Here is a 22,055-nt window from a genome sequence, read left to right on the forward strand (position 1 = left end):
CGGTGGTCAACTCTCATCACCTCCGTTACCACCAACATCACCCATCGGTAAGAGAATCGTTGAACGTGTCGCCATAATGGTCAACTCCATTACCCGTTCATTTGCTACTTCCGCGCGTGCGTGCGTGTGTTTTTTTCAAATAATAAAATAAAATAATGTATGCTGTAGTAGGACAGGTTCATGCATGCTCTGCTAAATGCTAAATTCGCTACAGGTGCATTCCACCCCAGACAGAGTGTCCTCCTTTTTTTTTTATACTTTGTGTGATCTCTTCATCTTTTATATGCTTTCCAAAAGTCCACTTTCTTGGATTTGTTGTTACCTAACCCAAAAAAAAAAAAATTTTTATCAATCAGGTATTCAACAATTGCATTGGCTGAATCATGAATGAGCTGAGCTACGGGTTGCTATTAGGAGAGTTCCCCTGGTCTTTTGCCCCGAAAGAGACCTTGATTCAAGAAAACAAACAAGGAAAACATTTAATTCTGATCCGCTGGCGGTAAGGACAGGTTTCCTGCTCATAGAAAGGGACACAATTGCGGAGATAGATTTATTTAGAATATCCAACATACAACTCAACTCATTCGATGCACTTAAACTAAAAGAAAAGATAAGATAGATCATCCCGTGCTTGTATCTATTATTTAGATATAGAATGTCTTTTAAGTCGCTCTTTATTTTATAGGTGAACTTTTATTCGATTGGCCGATAAGTTTCTCCCGACTTTCTACTACATTTCCTCCCGGATTTGGGGTTTATAAGTGCTAGCCGGTCAGCGGAGTGAAAGAATTGCAAAATAAGCTTCCGATGAGTCAGTCAGCGACTTGTTTGCCTTGAGCTAGTAGTAGCCATGTATGTGGCTCATGCCATTTCCCCACTAATTTAAAGCTTACAATTTGGCTTAATTGGTCAGCATGCAGAAGATGTACCGCTAGTAGTATTAAACGAACTTCAAGATTTTTCTTATTTACAAGTAATGGTCAAAAGTGAGAAAAAACTTAGCAGTGCAGTACCGCTTCCTTTTCATTAATTTCATTTCCACGAGTACAACAGAGAAAGCAAAGGAAGTTTTAACAGAAAAGCAGACATGGCTGCTGGACTCCATTCTTGCATTTTCTTCTTTCACGCGTTAGTTGTCTTGGAGGTAATCGTTCTGTTTCTGCCATGCAAAACACTACTACTACTACTTTATTGCTTTGCAAGTATTTGATGGTTGAGAAGTGCTTCTTGCCACCAATACAGCTCGTTCTAATTCCTGCTATGCTATGAATCTCATACTGCTACAGAATCTGAAGCGTGTGCATGACTTTGATCAATTTGAATTCGATTGCAGTGTGTTTGTGGCAGTAGAGCCAGGAAAATTGCTGAAGAACCCTTAAATGTTCATGATCATAAAGAGACCCGCGAGATGCTACAAACAACCAGGCACAACCTTAATGCTCCGATCTACGCTCCGGACAGCGACAATCCCGGCCGCAAGCATGTAGCAAATGGAGTGCCGGAAAAGCTTGATCAAATGAGTCCATCTGTGTCGTCGGATAAAGATCATATGTACGAGCTTGCAGTAAAGGTTTTCTTCACCGACAAACAGATCAAACTTGGGAACAGGATTCCAATCTATTTCCCCGTCGTAGAGCCTTCTGCCAGCCCCCCTCTACTGTCTAGAGAAGAAGCTGATTCCATTCCGTTTTCCTCGTCCCAACTGCCGTATCTTCTCCATCTCTTTTCCTTTTCCCAAGACTCCCGCCAAGCCAAAGCGATGATAGATACACTGAGCCACTGCGAATTCAAACCAGCGACAGAGGACGCCAAGTTTTGCGCAACGTCCCTGGAATCCATGCTTGACTCTGCACGTGAGATCCTGGGATCAAAAGCCCCACTGAAAGTTGTAACTACGAATCACCTAACAGAACAAACCTCTAGCATATTGCAGAACTATACAATCCAGGATGAACCCCGAGTGATCTCGCCTGCCAGAATGGTAGCATGTCATGTTCTGTCTTACCCTTACGCAGTCTTCTACTGCCATACTAAAAAGGATAACAAGCTTCTCAAGGTTTCGCTTGTGGGCGAGAATGGAGGAAGAGTGGATGCTGCAGCTGTTTGTCATATGGATACCTCGGATTGGGACCCTAATCATTTAGCATTTCGTGTCCTGAAAACTGTGCCCGGAGGCTCTCCTATTTGCCATTTTCTCCCAGAGAATAATCTTGTGTGGGTTGCATCGACTCCTGTTTATTAATTATTGCCAGTTTTGTAAATTCTACATGTTTGGAGTGCTAATCCCAGTACTCTCCCGAAATGAAATCTACCTGTTGTGCAAATCCACAGGGCTTGTTTTTGTTCCATTTTGTATTTGCTTTTATTTGAAGCGACGGCCAACTAGCAAATTTCATCGTCTGCAGGAATCTAACTCAGAACTGGGGAAATTAGCAAAAATCTATGTGGTGCTGTTGTTTAGATAACTACTCTACTAACTACATCTGTGAGTTGCATCCTTCTGTGCGGAGTAATTGTTAGAGATTCTCAGTTGCTACTAATTTGAGAAGTTAATGATAAACTTAAATCGAGCTTACGCTGATAGCACAGTGGTAAGTGCTTTTTTCCTTATTCCTTTTTTTTTAATTTTTTTTTTTTAAAAAATTTGGTTTCGAGCGGATAAGCAATCAGTCCAAAGAATGGGGTTCATGTTGTACAACTCTTAGTAATTTGAAAGAGGCGATTTATGAATGGTACTCTAGTAATTTGAAAGTCACTTGTGCTTTTTTGCGCTTGCTTTTTTATTTTTACCTTTACTTTTTATGTTGTTGTTAGTCTGAAATCTGAATAATGGTTTGGAATTGGAATTTCCTTTAGTAGTATCATTTTTTTTATAGAGAATTGGAAAACCTTACATCTTTATAAATAGCAATTGCACATATCTTCAAAGGTTAAATTATCGTGGCTTCAATCGCGCTCTATATCTCTTTTAGGGTCAGATTTTTATCAAATTCCAGTTGAAAACATCACATTTGCACACTTGAAAGGTACATCAAAGATGGTGAACATCGATTCGATAAGGACTGTTATTGGGATAATTGGAAACGTTTATATCTTTCGACCTCTCTCTCGACCGTCCCAACATTCGTAAAAATATGTAAAGCAAAATCAGTTGCGGAATTCAGATCAAACCCTTATATTGTGACGCTATTGAATTGTGCAATGTGGATATTTTATGGTCTTTCATTTGTAAAATCTCAAATCGTCTTAGTTTCGAACATCAATGGTATTGGACTTGTTATAGAGGCCATCTACCTCTCACATTATTCTTTGTTCACTCCGATTGATTTGTGGGAAAGGCAAACGATCATTTATTTGCTCATGACTGAAACAATTGCAACTGCCATCGTAATTGGCATTACTCTTGCCGTCTAGCACGCCGAGAAGCAAAGGTCTATCTTCGTTGGTGTAATTTGCATGCTTCGTTGACAATTATGAAAAATGTGATCAAGAAAAAAGAGTGTGAAGTACATATCGCTTGCTAATTTGCTCAATGGTATTGTTTGGGTTATGTTATGCTTCACTCAAATTTGATTACAACGTTACGATACCCAATGGTATTGGAGCACTTTCTGGACTCGTTCAGATTGCACTCTATGCTTGGTATTATTGCAGTACAAATGGGCCGGCGGCCTTGGTGGGGTAGGAGGTCAAGGTTTCAAATCTTGCCTCTCACTGATTGCCACACATAATAAGTGGCTCTTCTAAAAAATTTAGAAGGATGCGTAGTGCATTCGTTTAATCCGATGATGGTTTAGTCCCCACCTGTTCCCCATAAGCCCAGTTGAACCTCCCGATAGATTAGGATAGAATAAGATATAGATAAAATAGCGACGAATGACAAAAAAAAAAAAAAAAAAGAAGAAGAAGGCAATAGGCACGATACTTTGATAGGATTTTATATGTGGTTTCTTTTTTTTCAATAAATGTGGCTTTTAGAGAAAATATTAGCTTCTGTAGTTTTCTTAATGGATTAATTTTCTATATATTGAAAGTGTATACATTTTTACAATTGCATAACACATAATTTAAATTTAAATTTAAAATCCAAATTTTACATATATGTCATGCATTCAACTATAATAGTGTATACACACTCAGTATTAAAAAATTTACTCTTTCTTAATTACATTACTCAAATATTTTTATTACAGAAAAAAAAAAGAATAGTAATGTTATATTCCATACTCTCTAGGTTTTTTAAAAAGTTATATGACTCTTACCGCTATACATATCTAAGTCTTCTTATCATGTTCGATTACTTACTAATCTATTTTACAACCATCTCATCTTTTCTTGACCCTCACATTTAAGTAGTTTCTCTCACCTTTATAACTAAAATAAAATTTTCAAAAACTTGCAATAACCTCTTTTCTTTAGGGAAAAAAAAAACCTTATTAAACATACACTCCAATATATAAGCCTAATAAAATTTCAAATACTCACCAACTAATTACATGGTTTCATTCGATTAACAGATTTAATATGTTTTATTGGCGATGGTGGACACTAATTATCGTCATGAGTCCTTTACCTTTCGTTTATTTGCGAAGATGCCCAGTTCTTAGTTTGATTACTTCTTATCCCCTTTCAAACCTTGTCGAGGCTGCCGTGGTACGCAGCCCCGTCTCCTCTGCTGCTTCTCGTTCCTGCATAGACACAGACTGCGAGAGCATAATCAGAAAAATGGTGGCTTCAACAATTGCAGCTCCGTTTTGTTCACCCAGAGTCTCTTATCCACCGAGAACGACGCCGTATTTAGCTGCTTCATCCCTTGACGGGTATCCTCAAATTCACAATACAGAGACACGCACACTGATACTCAAAGCTGCACTTATTTATTGTTACTTTGATAATTTCAATTCTGTTTATAGATTGTTTTCTCTTAGGAATCAGAAGCGATCTTTACCATCTGCTCTGCCCAATCCCCGTGCTGATTTATCTGCAATTGGTAAGTGTTTGATATTTTTGAACTGATAATAAACCTAAATTATTTATTATTTTTAATACCCATTGGGGAAAGAAGTGTACTATCTTTTCATTTTCTTTTCTTGTCTTCTTTCCCCGTACAATCAGGTCCTTATTTGGTTTTAGGAACATTTGTTAATTATTGTTCCAATCAGTTTCTTAACAACGTTATTGGTAAATTAGCAGGATTATCTAGTAAAACAAACGGGTTCTTGTTAAAGCATGAGCAGAATGATCCTTGTGCTGGCTCGAATTCCAGGTTGTCTATCGTCTCCTTGTATTGTATTAAGCTTACAAATATTAGTCCCTACTCTAAATGTATGCTCATTTCCATGTGTGTAATGCGTCTTTATGGATATAGGACTCATTTGCAGTTTTCTTTTTTTTTCAAATGTTGCACGTGTTTATGAGCAGTTAAGTTTCATTCATTTTCTGCGTGTTTGGGACAAAATGAACTCACTGTTATGAATCTCATGAAGGGATTGGATTGTTCTTTAAGGAACGAATGTTCATGCACAATTTAGTATTGTTGACTATTAAAGGTGTAACATATGGACGATTTTGCTCCTATCTAATTAATACCATCAATTTTTTAGGGGTTTTTTTTTTAAGTTAAAAATTTTCAGCCATCTTATGCTTATTGTCTGAGGAAGAAAAAGTTATGGCATTCTTTTTTCTGAGGTTGGGGCATAAAGCATCCACATTTCATGGGCTTTCAACTATTGAGAAATCAAAGTAGATACAAGACTGTTGTACTGATCCAATAAGGTGGCTGTCTCCATCTCAAATATCCAGCATTATGCTGTTATTATGCAAATAGTACATTAAGTTTGAACATGCCCACATGAAATATATGTCTAGGCTATTTTTGCCTCGCTACTAGCTAGGGTGAAAAAAGGAACTCCATCTGCGATGAAGTGGTGTCTAGAAAATAATTGTGGTGGCAATAATGAAATGTTCCTTTGTAGATATTGTTGAATTTTGCTTCAGGGTTTCCTCTCAAAACTCGTTGTAGTGGACCAGAGTACACCTTGTCGTTGAAATATTTGTTCTAAAAGTGCCTAACATTAGTATCTTTACTATCACTTAATCACTAAAGACAATTTAATTCTCAGTGATTGGTTGTTTGTGGTGCAGATTTGACATGGACAGTAGTTTCTTTTAGATTTTTCATGCTCATCTTTTACCTGGAGAATGGTTTCCTTGATTTTGAGACACTATGTTCTTATGATATTTCATCGCCTACAGTTATGGTCCTATAGAAGCCAAAAAAGGGAACCCTCCCATTATGCCGGCTGTAATGACACCAGGGGGACCGCTGGATCTCTGTACTGTCCTATTTAGGAATCGCATTATCTTTATTGGTCAGCCAGTTACTTCTCAGGTGGCTCAACAAGTTATATCACAGCTCGTGACTCTGGCCACTATTGATGAAGATACTGATATTTTGGTGATGTTATATAACCTATCAACCATAAAGTTAAAATTTTAGTAGAGTGACATGAATAATTGATAACCAGTATTGCATTTTCTGCATGTCAGATGTATCTGAACTGCCCAGGAGGGAGCACCTACTCTGTCTTGGCAATCTACGATTGCATGTCCTGGGTAGGCATAACTACTCTTTCAAAGTTCTGTCAGTGATTTTATACTTCGATTGATATTGCATGCCTTTTCTCCTCTGTAAAGCTCATATTATGCTTGAATTTTCGATGTTTTTTTAAGAGTTTGTAATTAGAAGATTTGCAGTTGGTTTAATGTCTTCACTCATTACTTTTACAAGCGTAGCTTCTCTTTTGGCAATTGTTTTGTCTCAGATAAAGCCTAAGGTCGGTACAGTATGTTTTGGAGTTGCTGCAAGCCAAGGTGCGCTGCTGCTTGCTGGTGGAGAAAAGGGCATGCGGTATGCGATGCCAAATGCACGTATTATGATACATCAACCACAAAGTGGATGCGGGGTACAATGCCATTCTTTATTTCAATTTTTTCTGCTTTTGGAGTAAATGTCATCATTGATGGACCTTAAAAAAGAGAGAGAATGAGGAACAAATTTAATAATAGCTTATAAAGTGCAATGGTGTGTGCACCAACTTTCTGTTACTCTTGGGTTTCCCTTATTCAACTTCATTTCCTAGAAGGAAAGGACAGGATGGTACAGAATGATGATAAATAGGTTATTTTATCTTTGGCAGATCTTTATTTCGACACAAAGAAACCACCGTTTTGCTAGCTTCTTTTGACATAAAGAAACCATTTTTTATGCTTGGCAAGATTGATTAACTGTCCGTCACAAATGGTTTTATTTCTTCTTCTTGCAGGGACATGTGGAGGATGTAAGGCGCCAAGTGAATGAAGCAGTTCAATCTCGTCATGTCAGTTTTCTTTCCTAATCAGCTTCTTTACTTTGATGTTCTCCACTAATTATTTCAGTTTATGATTGGCTCTTCCGGCTTCTTTGCTGGAACCATCAGTGTTTTAACACTGCTTTGGTATACCAACATGTTGTTAAAACAGAAACCAACAACCAATTTGTTGTTTCTTTGTATAGAACATCTCTCCTCTGATGTCAATGAAACTTTGATTGCTTAGGCTGGGTTTCTGTTAGTATGATATTTATCTGTGATCCCAGACTTGTTATAATTTCATTTAGTACTTCTACTACCTGTCAACTTATAGTTCTTCACTCCTTAAATTGTTATGTAATGCAGAAAATTGACAGAATGTACGCTAGTTTTACTGGCCAACCTCTTGAGAAAGTGCAACAGTACACTGAAAGGGATCGTTTCTTATCTGTCTCTGAGGTAATGCTGCTAGCTTTGTCCTCTCCTTTTAGTTTATATTACACAAATTATTAAAAGACTTTGTCCATTAAGTGGAATTAGTTTGAGAACATCGGCTTTTTTTTACTGTAGCTGCCACATTTGTTAGCAAAAGTAGCATTTCTTCATGGCTATCTTAATTGCAGGCTATGGAGTTTGGTCTAATTGATGGGGTTTTAGAAACAGAATACTAAAACGTAGACGTGATACGTGAAGCTATAGCATGTTTTCCAAACAGTGACTTGCGCTAGTAAAAACGGCAGAGCATAGCAAGGCTTGATGTTGCACAAGCAAAGTGGCGGCACGGCATGGCATTTAGCAGGTGCCAGGCAATGCTTGTTTTGCAACCTTTTTGGAACATCTTGTTGACTGAGACATTAAATTGCAAACTCTCCCCAGCAAAATTTATTGAAATTCCTTGCTTTTTTACAACACACTTTGCATATTGTATCGGTTATGTAATTGGAAGTCGTGGAATGAGTCTCTGTTGTTGTGATACCAGTAGAACCTTAGTGAATCATTTAACCTGGACGTGTTATGCGTAAGAATAGAACCTGGCGAAGGTGTAAAATGAAGCATCTTTGCTTATTGGTACGGCCGGTGCTTCTCTTCAAGTTGCTCTGCCTTCCTTGTTTGTACTAGAATTAAGTCATTAGTCAAAAGTGACGTGGTTTCTTGCATTCAATTCCCTCTTAATTTCTTGCACCAAGCAAATTCAGCAGTGTGTGGTGGCGGGCAGAAGAAATGTGTAGTATTACGTTCATGATGCTGCAGCTGTCAAGTACATCTCTTACATTTAGAGTCAATTGTTCTTTCCAGGCATATAGAAATTGCGATGGTAGATAAGAAGTATGATAAACAATTGAAGCCTTTTTTTCCTCTTATTATTCCTTTCAACTAATGCCACCAACTATATATGTCCCAACCCCATAGGACCAAGACATCTCCCAACCCCCTACTCCTAAGAGGAAAAAAAGAGCAAATGGAGTACAAACATTTTCCATCACGTGATGAGTTTACAACGGGATGAGTTTACGAAATGGTCAATCAATTGGGCATACAAGCCAATAGGTACCTTTTAACTTTGGTCCTACAATCAAAGAAGAACATTCTCAATAAAATGCAAACCATACTAGCAGCGTCTGTCAGGTCCATCTTCCGAATTCTGCTCGTCCCACAAGATGACGTCACTGCGGATGAAATTGCTTACGAACCTGGGAAGAATTGAAATCAAGCACAATGAAATTCAGGTTATATCGTGTCCCCGAGACGCCACCTAATCATAAGATATCCCGAATTCTACTCCCAAACTCTCCCTTATCTCTCTTCCCCTCTTACTCGGACCAAACAATAAATTCAGGTTATACCGTGGCTCACTTGCGTTTCCCATGTTTATTATTCAAAATATGCCCACAAACCAATAAAAAAGCATTCTTTCAAGTTTTGACATAAAAAGAAAAAAGAAAGCTAATAAAAAGTGAGGTTTAAGACACCAAGAAGTGCAGATCCCAAAGTCGTTTATTGGAATACAGAAATTATTAACTTAGACCGCACATTGCTCAACATGATAAAACCAACCACAGCCGCCACCTATCAATGAAGAGCAACTACTCACCATTTTTCATTAGATTATACTTGCCAAATACGGTAAAAAGATGGAAATGGAGATGAATAACATGATAGTTTTCCCTGATCCCAAATGGAGGGGGATGGAAGGTTTGATCTAAACTCTAAATGAGCCAATGCAGACCTGCAGTTTAATCTGATAGGAAATTCCTGAATGAAAACTTATTTCAAACTTTTGACCACATGAAGGCACAGCGACCAGAGCATCAGTTGTTTCTGAGAATAGATTAATGGAATTAATTACTTCCTTCTGTATTTAAAAGTCTTCTATTTTATCCTACTTAGGACTCTTGTTTTTGTTTATTTTTTTGCATGCGTTATGATGGAAGGTCATTTGGGAGATCAAGAGAAAGAACCTTACCATAATTTTGATGCACCATAGTGTACTTGAAAATGGCTTTAACAAGGGAACCATAACTCATAGACTTCAATGGCCCCATATGTCTGCAACATACAGCAAACAAGAAATAATTCAAGCGAACCATTCTGATGCAAGAACTGAAATTGGCATTTGACACTCAAATAGTCAATATTTATAGCAAAACAAACGTGATTTACAAAAGTCGCATTAAAACGTTTTGTACCAGTATCAGGAAAAAATAGTTTGTACAGGCGCGTGCGCGCACGCACACACACACTCTCTCTCTCTCTCGGGAGGGGGAAGAAGCAGGATAGATCAATTATTATAGGGATTCTACCTGAAATCCGAATTTCAATGATACCAATGCCTAAGATATTTCAAAAAGCAGGCAAAGCAATGAACTAAAACCACAGTGACTGGGCCAGAACAGCACAATAGTCTATTTACACAATTTCAAGCAGAAACAGATGCAACTGTGATGGGACTATTACAAAGTAATCCACTAAAGCATATCCGAGAAAAGTTCTTGGCACCTTAAGAATTGACAAAAACAGCAGCAATGAGGAATTTACTCCTATAAAAATAACATCGTAGCACTTTACTAATTTACTTACACTATTTCAGTGTACCGAAGTCTCCATGCTGGAAACCCAAGATGGCATCTTGTGGGTCCATAAATTAGTAGCAGATCAGGCTCAGCTCCTCCAGAACCTGTTAAGACAATACTAACAAGAATAATATAAACTTGCACAGACAATGCTAGAAAAATATCTGCTAAATGTTCGGAAAATCTGGGAAGACAAAAAGAGGCAAGACAGGATACCAATGGCTCCTAAAGCTTCAGCCATTTGAGGCTCTGTAAAATCTGACTTTTCCTTAGTACCATTTGCATAGTGCTTTACAAAGAGATAATTAGCTGCTTTGGCAACTGCTTCTTTTCCATCCTCAAATGAAACAAACTCCAAAGTCAGATTTCTGCGGGTAACAAGCCGACCATTAACAGCAGCCTCCTGCAAGAAATCACAATCCAAGTCTATTATGCACCATCTTTCTTTCAAGTTTATCAAAATTCAACTAGAGCTTTGCATCAAACCTATGACATTGGCTATATCAACACTTTTTCCCCCACTAAAGCCATACTTCGAAAGGCGTTACTTAGCTATTCCATTTAAATAATCATATCCTGTTACTTCCTTTCATGTTTCCTAACACCTTTATTATCCTTCAGTCCACCATTACAAGTTAATATTTCACTCTTCAATCCAAATAATTGGACTGGTTACAGAGACCATGTATCTTGAAAAAATATTACCACTCAGGCAATAAGCAGGAGAAAGGGCTTTGACACATCTCTTGGGCTCAACAACTCGGCAAATCAAAACTTCATTTACATTTTCACCATAATAACACACTGAACCAGCAGATTCCAAACATAAGATATTATGTCATGCATACAAACCGCCCCTAATGTCTTTTACACAAAATAGATATGTAAAATTGATTACTTCATTAAAATATGCATCACAATGGAATATTGAACTGACAAGGTTGACATATGACATATACTGTCATGAATACTTGTAGAAAAGGATCTAGCTAATTGTGGATGAAGATCATGATACCTCAGACAAGTTTGCACTGCTGAATCTTTGCATGATAGGTTCCTTGTTGTTTTTCAACACACCTGCAACAGGAAAATGCTATCACGCCTGTCAGGTGAAAGTTACCAAAGGAAATGTTGAGTAAATTCTAAAGCATTTTCACTTTCTGGATATCCCTTTTACCTTCTGGATCATAAAGGCAGACACTTTTCACACCAATATCTGCAACCCACTGCAATAACTCCAAAACTTTTGAAAGTTCTTGAGCTTCTTCACTGTCTATTACCATTGCCAAATAACGAACCTTGCTGATATCAAGGGCTTCATATTTCGTCAATATATCACTAGCAATGAGAAAGCTCTCAAAAGACTGCACTACTCCCAGCAGAAAGTACCATATGGTGACGGCAAAATGCAGAATGAGCCAAAGTACACGAAGACCCAGATTTCCACTCTAAACATAAATAGTAAAGTCAAATGAATATCCACAGAATAATGATGATCCAAGGACACGGAAAAAGTATTGTACACCAATCAGCCCAAACAACAACATGAATCGATATTGTTAGTTATTGAAGTAAGGAAATATCAAGCATTTACCAATCATAAGGCCAAGTAATCTCCAATTTGAGATTGACTAAGATTGAAAAATGCTTGAATTTGATTAACAGCACAGCAAAATAAATTACCCTTTTTCCTGGATAAACTTTAAATTCTACTTTTTAGAATGTTCTGACTGGGAATCATCTAATATTGTTTATAAGGAAATCTATCCCTTGGTCAAGGTCACAATCATCAGCACGTAAAGAAAGCCAAACCCAGCATCACAAATGTGGCCTATTGCGTAAAATGACTGAAGCAGATTAAGAAGTAGCTATAGTCCCAGAACAGATTCAGTGATGACACCTATAAAGAGAAAATAGCCCAAACTAATGACATGAGACAAGTGGAAGATCCAGGAGCTTATCTCGTAGTCCATTATATAGGTAAAACAAGCTCTTGCACAGAAGTCATTTTGAGGAGAAAAAGCGATTCCAAAAAGTTAATCGAGTGAAGGCGAGTGTTCCACCATGTTTAGCTCTTATAAATATGGTAGTGGCGTCCAATGGTTCAAATGGTTAGCAAGTTCTTACTTTGTGCATTTAAACCATGAACACAAAGAGGCATAAGCCCAGAAAAAAAAAAAACCAAGATCTGGAGACATATTTGAATGGAAATTTTCCAATAGAAGAAAATTTTTATCCATGTTACAACTCAACCCAACTAAATGCCCCTAAGAAGCACTTGAAAATAAAACCAACAATAGGGATTTGGGAAAAAAGGAAGAGTAAAATTCTTGAACCTCAATCACTCACCCGGGAAGCCCATTTAAGAAGCTCCTGTGTTTCATTTCCATAATTCAAAATCCTGTGAACAATGAAAAAGGCAGACAAAAATGATTTTTTAGACCAATAATGACATCAAAAACCAATCTTCGAGCACTCATTAGTTGAAATCTAACGCACCAACAAGTAGAAAATATAAAAAATAAATAACAAAGAATGCATGATAAAAGAAAAAGAGAAGAGAAGAGAAATTCTGACACTGATTGAATCTGATGAAGCACCATAATCACATTCAAAAGATCCAAGTGTAGAATCTTTAGTGAGAAAGCAAACTTAAGCTTAGAATGGCTGCCAGATAAGAAATTCCGGACTGAAACCATGGTCGACATGTTGACGAAAACAAAAAAGGAACCCAGATGATAAAATTGAAGAGTAAGCAGCGGTACAGAACAGGGGAGGACGTAAGAGTAAGGTCAGTCACCACAAGAAAAAGAGGGAAAAATCAGGGAGAGCGTAAAAATAAGTGCAAACTGCAAGGTGGGGGACGATAAGGGCAAGATATACGTGGGGTTGGGCCCCTTGGCGGCTTGGCCTTTACCTGCAGCTGTCATTGCGATTGCATGCCTTACTGATGATTCCTGTATTTCCCATTCCCATACCCACAAGTAACAAGTTCCCGTACATACAGTCACACACACCAACAAACACGCAGCTCTCGGACATCCCCATCCCCCCACGGTCCCCATTCCATACCTCTTGGAATTTATTTTACAGAACATTATCATCTTTTTCCTGAATTTAGAGGCAATCATAGAACCCTTATGCGAACCAGTAACTTTCTTTTCGTAGATGTTTTGGCCTGGGGCTCGAGTACGTGTTTCTGTGGTGACCGTGGAAAATCATGTGCTTGATTAGGAAGCCTGGCACGTGTTCATTTTTCGCCTTCGTTGCGGAAATTTGATTCGTTTAATTGCAGAGGCAGAGGCAGAGGTAGAGGTAGTACTAGCACTCTTCTTTCTAGGTACAATTTGCGTCACGAGGAGCCTCAGTTCTCACCCAAGACGCGTTTTTCACGAGACTCGAAAGTACCAGAATTTAAATCAACCTAGAAAAGATGCCCCATGTTGATCATCGTGTTATGCGTGGGCACGACAATTTGGATTACTATTTTTAAAAAAATTTTATTAAAAAAAATACTCCCTTTATTTTTAAAAGAATAATTAAAAATATATGTGCATAAAAAATATAAAAATTTCTAGCTTTTTGACATTTAACATTTTTTTTCAAATGAAGGCCCGTCATTAAATTGTACCTATCACATTTTGGTGACAGATAGATAGGCTGTGCTACGGTGTAGTATCTCATAAACAATGGAAAATTGGGAAAGCGTCACTCGTACGCTCCCCCGCTCGCTGTGTCGTCTGGTGTAAAGGAACTTTTTGTTGGCATAACTCGCATAAGGTGTCAAGTCGAATAACTCGCGCATTTGGGCAAAACTCAAGTCAAAAACTTTTAACATTCTCTGCACCTGCTATTTCACATTAGTTTGATCCACGACTATCAGTAGTTCTCTTTCCTTCTTTTTGATTATCCGACTAAGGTCCCTTCTGGTAGTGGAAAACTCCGATGGAAACTGAAGTCGAACGAGAATAAATGCACCTTTTTAGACCCGAGATTTACAGGCTGCTTTTACTTCAAGGGAAGAGTCCAACTTCAATCCACCCCCCCCCCCCCACCATTACGAGTTTCCTAGGCCATCGGGAGAGAAGTCTTGTGCCCATCAGTTCTGGTTCTTTGCAAGTCTCCTGCAAACACTAAAAAAGTTCTAAGCTTTTTCCAATTGGATAGGAAGAGCTATTATATTAAGATGGACTACCAAGCCTTTTCCTTGTTAACAAGCACTGAAGGTAGATGCATCCTACCAGTCTGCGTTACAAAGTTACAAGGAAAGCAGAAAATTCCCCATGAAACACATGGAAGCAAGTGTACTCCCAGTTGAATACAGGATATTGATGAGTAAAAAAAAATGATGTTGGTTTCAAAGGTGTTCCTGTGGGAAATTTCATGAAACTACTCGATATGAGTCATTTTACACATAACCGAATTAGATCTTGGGCTTGTGCGGTGGCAAAGATTAAGAATTCAGATGATGAGTACTGAGATAATGCATAGCGTGACATTTTCCTGACAAATGATTGCTTGCCCTAATAAAACACTCTCTCTGTATTCCAGGATATCCTGGAAATCAAAACCAAAAACCATCATTCCAGTGAAACTTCTTACGGATGTAGGCTAATGAACAAGCATTCTCAAGCGAATAGTAGGGTGACTTAGTTATATCACCAACTTAACTTCTTAGGCAGAGAAACTTGGCCAATCTACAATATGTTCTAATAACTCAAGAATACTTGGGCAGGACATCTGATGCATAAGAATGAAAGTTTAACCTTGACACGAATGAAAAAGCAAAGAAGATGAGCTCCAAATCTGCAGCGATAAAACAATTTCAACAGAACTAATAAAGATCAAACCACAGATTGCCCATCCAACCAATGCACATGTTTAAGCACACTAGAGATGAACTTATTAATATTGAAGGTACCCACCCAAACGTCATTATGCATCACTTGACTAAAGCTCAAATGGTGTTAAAAGAAACAAGTCTCAGCAATCAGCATGTGAAACTCACATTTAAAAAAAAAAAAAAAAAAAAAATCCTAGATGTTACTGCACAAAAATCAGCTAACAATCTGAATGACTTCATTTTGGAGAATACATATGCCAGCCATGTGTGACAATGAGAGCATCCGAGGTACAAGACAACTGATATTCACCTAAATTTTCTCAACAATTACTCAGCAATTCAACATGATCACATTGTATGACAAGTAAATTCGTTTACACAAATACAAAACAACTCAACAACAAAAAGCTCATGCTTACCTATTGAGCTGCATCTTCAGAAAATCTTGCATCAAATGGAGCTGATGAATGGGAATGTGAAGAACAACCAGCAGTTCCACCATGCTGCAGTTCAATAACTAGCCATCTAACAGCTTTACTCATCTGCTCCAGGCGAACTGCACTTATGGGTGGAAGACCACTTGTGGCAGCCTGCCCTGGCTTCCCTGCAACCGAGCCAGTGGCCTCATCTACGAGACACTCAGAACCTATTATTTGTTTCACAGACTCCACAAACTCCTCTGCTTGATCACAAGCTACTCTAAACAATTCCCATCGCTGTTTAAAATTTTCCAATGCTGCATCAGTGGCTGCCGTTTTTTGACCCTCAGAACTTTCCTTAGCTTCAAGTACATTGGCAGCTGCAGCAACAAATTCTTCATAGGCATTGTTCAGGGAGTCCACATGATTGTCCATCAAACACCTACAAGGTGCCGTGTTTAACATCACTTCAATCACATCGTATCATTGTCACAACATAAAGGGGGAAATAGTCCACTGCATTATTTCCTAAAATTACAAAACATGAAGTTCGTAATGCATATGTAGAAGATTTCTGGTTAAACAACATGTTTGAAATTACAAGATGCAATTAACAGATCAGCAAAAATGACTCGGATAATTTATAAAAGACTATCCCCTCCCTTTCGCCTTCACCACACCATCAGATAACCATCAGCTGATATATGAAACCCTCACCAAGCCATACAATTGTGGGATTTCTCTCATCTTGCCTTTTTTTTTCCCTCTGTAATCTCCCCTTTTCAGGCCGTTCAACTATTAAACAAGCACTCACCAGACGACACCACTATTCATACAGAACACAACCCACAACAAGCCACAACCTCATTATAAAACTTATATATATGAAAGACAAAGTTATCCAAAAAGATGAATCAAGGCCTCCAGACCTTCATATCTGTCCAATGGAAATTAACAAACAACATGTAAATCTCACTCCAACAGGCAAAGACCAAGTCAATATGCCCGGACCTGGCTAATGAACAAACCCCACAAAAAGTGCCTTTCGTTGTACTGAAAATTGGAGATTATCCAGTGCTCAAGAAGGCTAGGTCCTAGTGAATTTAGTATCAGCAGTAGCTTATAACTGCTTATCCCCCAAGCACACACACACATATATATATATATATATATATATAGTCAGACATAAGCATAATTATTGCACAGGCAATAAAATCAGGGAAATCTTTTCCCTGCTTCTTTTTCAAAGAAAAACTTCTCTTTTCTTCTGTTTTTTTTCCACATATATAGCTGATTTTTCTCTTTTCGCTATGTTCTTGTAGTAATCTAACGCCAAAAACTTAAAGAAAAAGGAAAAGTCAACAGAATCGGAAACAAACAGCAGATGCTAAAATAGAGAGGCTATTATCAATCAAATCAACAAGCAAAGCTTCAATGCTTAGCCCCCAAAAAAAAAAAAAAAGAGTAACAAAAAGAGAGAGAGAGAGAAGAAGAAAAGGAAAAAAATTACAACAGAGATCTGTGAACTCACAAAAAGAAGCCGAACCCAGAATTCGTTTTCTATTGTTCTTTCTACGTTCTGCCCAACTACAAATAGCTCCAGTTATTGAAAGGAAAATAGGAAATGGGGAACTCATTCCATCGCGCTCCTTAAAAAAAAATTTGCTAACCAAAAAAAAAAATTTTTAAAGAAGGTAAAAATAATATAATTCCCGCATCGCACCATTCACGTTACCGGGCTAGTATGGGTCCGAAACCTATGCCGCTATGCATGGACCCAATCCTTTGAGACCCATCATTTGTTTAGTAGATTTAAAATGCCGAGAGCTCAAGGGAGGAATGATGTGGAGGCCCGTATGTATTTTCCAAGTTGACAGCCCAAATAATTGTTTTCAATTTGCCCCTCTTCTCAATGCAGCAAATTCAATGAACTTGACGGCCGGTAGTAAAGTCGCATATTATGTTGTCAAAATTTTGGTGCATTATCAAATGATATGAACATCTATATAAATTCTCACATTAACCAAGAAAATGCGGCTGTCCCCTGCATTTCCTATTGAAATCGACCTTTGTGGAATTTTAGGTGTACTCTATCATGTAGGGATTCCAAGAGTTTTTATGATCATGGATTTTTTCCGGTATTTTAGTAGCCATATTCATTTGTCTATTTTTTAAAAAATTTTAATCGTTGATAGGAGATCAAAAAGAACGAAGAATGAATTGAATATTCTTTTGACGTTTGTCCTATTTTTTTTTTTATTTTTAAAGGCTGAATGAAAGCTGAAGCGGGAATACTCCCGTGGCAATTATGAACTCATGATGTTTTGGTTACAATAATCCACCAACTAATATGGTTAAATTCTTATGAGTACTTCGTAATTCATTAGACACTCGCTAATACGCTTATGTCGTACTTAATTTACCATATAATCCACCAATTAATATACACTTATGACATTATTTTTTTAAAAAAAATATTAACACTTAAACTCTATCTTATGGACACTTGTCAGACAGGCCTTTTTATTAATAAGTTCTGTATGGGAGCATCTTCTTGATTTGGTCGTCCAATTACCAAAGGTAGCTTGAATTTAAATGGATGAAATTAATTGTGAAACATGACTATGGTTGTTTTAGGACCCGGACTCATACATTTCCTTTATTATTACCCTGTCAAATGAAATTGTTCGATCGTATGTAATTAAGTCCAGATAATCACAAGAAGTTGATGTTGATCGTTTCCATTTCTTTTTTTTTTTTTATCTTTTCCTTGCATAATCCTCAATTCAACTCATCAATAATGAGTGGCGCAGGACCATGCCCGCGTCCAACAGCGGGTAATTGTTATTGAACGCTTGTTTGTTCAAACATCGTCCCAGCCATTTTCTGCGAGATTTGTAGTGCATGACAACGTGAAGTGTGAACACAAAATTCCTGCAAATTTTCGACAATATCACTTGCCACTCTTGAAATTTGAAAGCTATCACGTACGTGTGTTTCGTTCACTTTAAACTTTTTATAACATTTGCAACATGCTTCAAAATATAACATTAAAAAAGCATATCTCGAGAGAGAGAGAGTATAATCTCAACTCAATCTTGTTCTTTTGTCGTCTTATTTTTTAGTACAAGCCATGAAGATTTAAATATGATGGGACAAAATATAGTATGTTTTGAAAAAACAAAGACTTCATGTTTGAAACTATGTTTTCAAAACCGGACCGGATATCGACTCGGTCAATCTCAGGGGTCAAAGGTCAATGGGTTCAACCGAATTCGATAGGGGTTGAACCAGATGACGTCATAAATAAAATTTATTTAAAAATTAAAATATTATATGTAAAATATCTAATAACATGTTTATATTAAAAAAGGTATATTCATATATATATATATATATTTGATGTTTTAAATATATTTAACAAGAAAATACAAAGAAATTAGAACAATTAAGTAACAATTTATATTATTCAATGAGTATTAACAAGTTTAGAATTAAAATTATGGATTTAATTGAAAAATAATACCAAACTTTAAGAAAATATTGATAAAGTATGAAATATTTGATGTATATTAATAATTTTTAACAATTTAGGGGTCAAAACATAATATTGAAAAAGATTTGAGTTTTTTTTTTTTGAAAAAACTGATTGAACCGGAAAATCCGATTTTTTCCGGTCAAACACGGTCAAATCCAGTTTTTGACTGGATTTGACCGGGGTTTTTACTTACCTGGTTTTGAAGCATGACTTGGACCGAACACTTGGCCGATTCCCGATTCGATCGGTCGAACCGGTCGGTCCGATCCGAGTTTGAAAACACAGGTTTGAAAGTTTATTTGAGGTTTTTTGCAATTCACAAAAAATATTATTTTCTTTATTGTAAAATATTTTGAGCTAATTTAAGGAGATTTGTAATTTGTTTATTTTTTTTAAAATTTTCAAAATTTTTTGCCCAAATCGATGATTTGAAAATTAGAAAAATCCAAGATGTGAAACTTATATATAACCATGTTTGTGATGTTTTAACATTTTCAAACTAGTGTAAAAAGTTATTATCAATGTAATAAAAATATTTAAAGTTATTTTTTTACAAGTATTGTAAATTATTTAAAATTGAAAATACTTTAATATTTCTTATCCAAACCGATGATAGAAAAAATGGGTCTCTTGACCCGTTATCAACTTTTCGAATTTTCATCAAAGAGTTACGTCGACCAAGTTTATAAATATTAAGAGATAAAATTGTTGTACCATGACAATTAAGGGACCACAAGAAAAAGAGCAAATTTGGAATGAGATTATATAATATCTCCCAACATAAGTTTTTATTTATTATTTTTAAACGAGTTGCAATTTTTACAAAATGTTCAATTAAAATTCGAGGGCGCCAAGTGATAATATTAAAAACCTCAGGAATGTTTCTGAAATTATCCCAAAAAATGAAGAATTCGGATGGACATTTTGAATTCGAAAAAGAAGTCTAACCAAAATAAAATTACACACACAAAATTCCCAATTCTCGAAAGCAGGTTTAATAGTCTGTTTGCTCGTCTTTATCTTTATCTCTCAACTCTCTCTCTATCTCTTTACTTACAGTACAAATTACAACTTCTCTCTCTTACACTCCCAACCAACTACAAATTTCCATCCATCTCTGAAAACCCTCCCTGTTGTCTTTTGTCTTGAACCCTTCGTCAGATTCACTCTGGCATTTCTTTATACCCTGCATAAACCTCCCGCAGCTGTTGCTCTTCCTTTTATGCTTTGACCATATATGATTTTTCTTCTTTTGTCCAACTATGAACAACCAAAAAGACATATCCAATGATAATCAAGAAATCAACAGAAAGAGAAAAACCAACGACAACAACAACCACCATGAATTTCAGATCCCAAGAAAATTCTCTTCTTCTGATCACCTCGTTGAAGATGACGACAATGATCTTTTAACCCTTTCCCTTTCGTTTCGCCCAGCAGCCATCAGGCCCCGAAAACATTCCCCAATACACCAACAACCACCACTTCCGCCACCCCCCTCCATGCAACAACATCAGCCATTCATACCCCAGCCGCCGCCGCCGCCATCCTACCCTCTCTACATGCCGCCCGTGCCAATGCGTCAGCAGACGCAGTCGCCTCATCTTCTCCCTGACACATCATCACTCCCCACGCTGCGAGCAGTAGTTCATCGTCAAGAACCTTCCTCGGCCTCGGCTGGTCAGTCCCGCCCTGCTCGCCCCCGCCGAAACCCTTCCCAAGCACCACACGAAGGGAAGAGCGAAACGGTTCCTGCACCGTTCCCATGGGCCACCACCCGCCGCGCCTCAGTCTACAGCCTCAACTATTTGTTATCAAAACAAATCTTCAAGATCAGCGGGGAAGTCCAATGCAAAAGATGCGAAAAGCGGTACGAGATGGAGTACGATTTGAGGGAAAAGTTCATTGAAGTTGGGAGTTTCATTGCTGAGAACAAAAGCGGCATGCATGACAGAGCCCCTGGGGTTTGGATGAACCCGGTTCTACCAGCTTGCAAGTTATGTGAACAAGACAATTGCGTTAAGCCCATCATTCCCGAAAAGAAGAAAGCCATTAATTGGTTGTTCTTGCTCTTGGGTCAGATGCTTGGTTGTTGTACGTTGGAGCAGCTTAAATATTTCTGCAAGCATACCAAGAATCATCGTACGGGGGCCAAAGATCGTGTCCTTTATCTTACGTACCTTGGTTTGTGCAAACAGCTTGATCCCAATGGGCCTTTTGATCGCTGAAGAAAAAGGAAAAAAAAAAAGAAAAGAAAAGAGAAGAAAAAGAAGAATAATGGTAGTCTACTTCTGATTTCCTGGATTGGATTCGTTCTTCTAGCTGTAGCTAGTATGATGATCTCTAGTGTATATGTATAACCACAGGATGAAGGTGATTGATTTTTGAGGGTTACAACTTGTTGGAACTGTTATTCCTTGTAGGCATTCCTGATAGGTGGTATCAGGGATGATGAACTTTGAATTAGTGAAGTTTCGGATTTAGATGTGATTTGTTAATTATGGTGCTCAAATTCTGATTCTGTTTAAGTGTTAATATCTGATGGGCATTGTGTAGTTTGATTTACAGTGCAAAAGTATTCGATTTGGACATTGTGGAATTTGATTTAGAATTCTAAAGTGTTTCATTTGGATGATTAGATCAATCTTTCCTATTTCTAGTCATCGGACTTGTACTAGACAGTTGTTAAGAATGTTTCTCATCTTTACCATTTTTATCATTTTATGCAGCCGTTCCCTCGTTCTATGGTATTATCCTCTTTTCTTTTCCCCTTCCTGGTGCGTGTAGTATAATTAGGAATGGCAACGGGGCGGGGTTGGGACGGGGGTGGGGACC

The 22,055-nt window shown here is 37.5% G+C and overlaps 4 protein-coding genes across 19 annotated transcripts; 3 read left to right on the top strand and 1 right to left on the bottom strand.

Annotated features, from left to right (window-relative positions):
• Positions 1–685: 685 nt before the first annotated feature.
• Positions 686–2,324, top strand: LOC113731651 (BURP domain-containing protein BNM2A-like). The gene is made up of 2 exons (XM_027257028.2): positions 686–1,144; positions 1,334–2,324. The coding sequence occupies exons 1-2, from the start codon at positions 1,088–1,090 to the stop codon at positions 2,240–2,242; spliced, it is 966 nt and encodes a 321-aa protein (XP_027112829.2). The 5' UTR covers positions 686–1,087; the 3' UTR covers positions 2,243–2,324.
• Positions 2,325–4,492: 2,168 nt separating this feature from the next.
• Positions 4,493–8,506, top strand: LOC140035108 (ATP-dependent Clp protease proteolytic subunit 6, chloroplastic-like). 4 transcript variants are annotated; one of them, XM_072074668.1, is made up of 9 exons: positions 4,493–4,820; positions 4,929–4,990; positions 5,191–5,266; positions 6,256–6,457; positions 6,550–6,615; positions 6,825–6,965; positions 7,326–7,379; positions 7,716–7,808; positions 7,973–8,506. In XM_072074668.1, the coding sequence occupies exons 1-9, from the start codon at positions 4,525–4,527 to the stop codon at positions 8,018–8,020; spliced, it is 1,038 nt and encodes a 345-aa protein (XP_071930769.1). In that variant the 5' UTR covers positions 4,493–4,524; the 3' UTR covers positions 8,021–8,506. The 4 variants fall into 4 exon arrangements, with proteins under 4 accessions (XP_071930769.1, XP_071930767.1, XP_071930768.1 ...); XM_072074666.1 differs by having other exon boundaries at positions 4,546–4,820; positions 4,914–4,990; XM_072074667.1 differs by having other exon boundaries at positions 4,546–4,820; positions 4,914–4,990; positions 5,194–5,266.
• A 175-nt stretch (positions 8,507–8,681) lies between these two features.
• On the bottom strand, positions 8,682–17,368 carry LOC140004207 (mediator of RNA polymerase II transcription subunit 32-like). Of its 13 annotated transcripts, XM_072074671.1 has the most exons (9): positions 17,214–17,348; positions 15,683–16,124; positions 12,770–12,821; positions 11,598–11,868; positions 11,436–11,497; positions 10,637–10,823; positions 10,428–10,524; positions 9,814–9,896; positions 9,268–9,668 (listed from the first exon to the last, which is right to left on the bottom strand). In XM_072074671.1, the coding sequence occupies exons 2-9, from the start codon at positions 15,763–15,765 to the stop codon at positions 9,550–9,552; spliced, it is 954 nt and encodes a 317-aa protein (XP_071930772.1). In that variant the 5' UTR covers positions 15,766–16,124; positions 17,214–17,348; the 3' UTR covers positions 9,268–9,549. The 13 variants fall into 13 exon arrangements, 8 of the variants coding, with proteins under 8 accessions (XP_071930773.1, XP_071930772.1, XP_071930774.1 ...); XM_072074672.1 differs by lacking the exons at positions 9,268–9,668; positions 15,683–16,124; positions 17,214–17,348 and adding exons at positions 8,682–9,040; positions 12,998–14,543; XM_072074673.1 differs by lacking the exons at positions 15,683–16,124; positions 17,214–17,348 and adding an exon at positions 14,268–14,543.
• A 2,969-nt stretch (positions 17,369–20,337) lies between these two features.
• Positions 20,338–21,660, top strand: LOC140035849 (uncharacterized). The gene has a single exon (XM_072077237.1). It carries the CDS (start codon positions 20,483–20,485, stop codon positions 21,446–21,448), a length of 966 nt encoding a protein of 321 aa, XP_071933338.1. The 5' UTR covers positions 20,338–20,482; the 3' UTR covers positions 21,449–21,660.
• The last annotated feature ends 395 nt before the right edge of the window (positions 21,661–22,055 follow it).

This window comes from Coffea arabica, chromosome 2c (assembly GCF_036785885.1).
Source record: "Coffea arabica cultivar ET-39 chromosome 2c, Coffea Arabica ET-39 HiFi, whole genome shotgun sequence".
NCBI classification, from domain to species: Eukaryota; Viridiplantae; Streptophyta; class Magnoliopsida; order Gentianales; family Rubiaceae; genus Coffea; species Coffea arabica.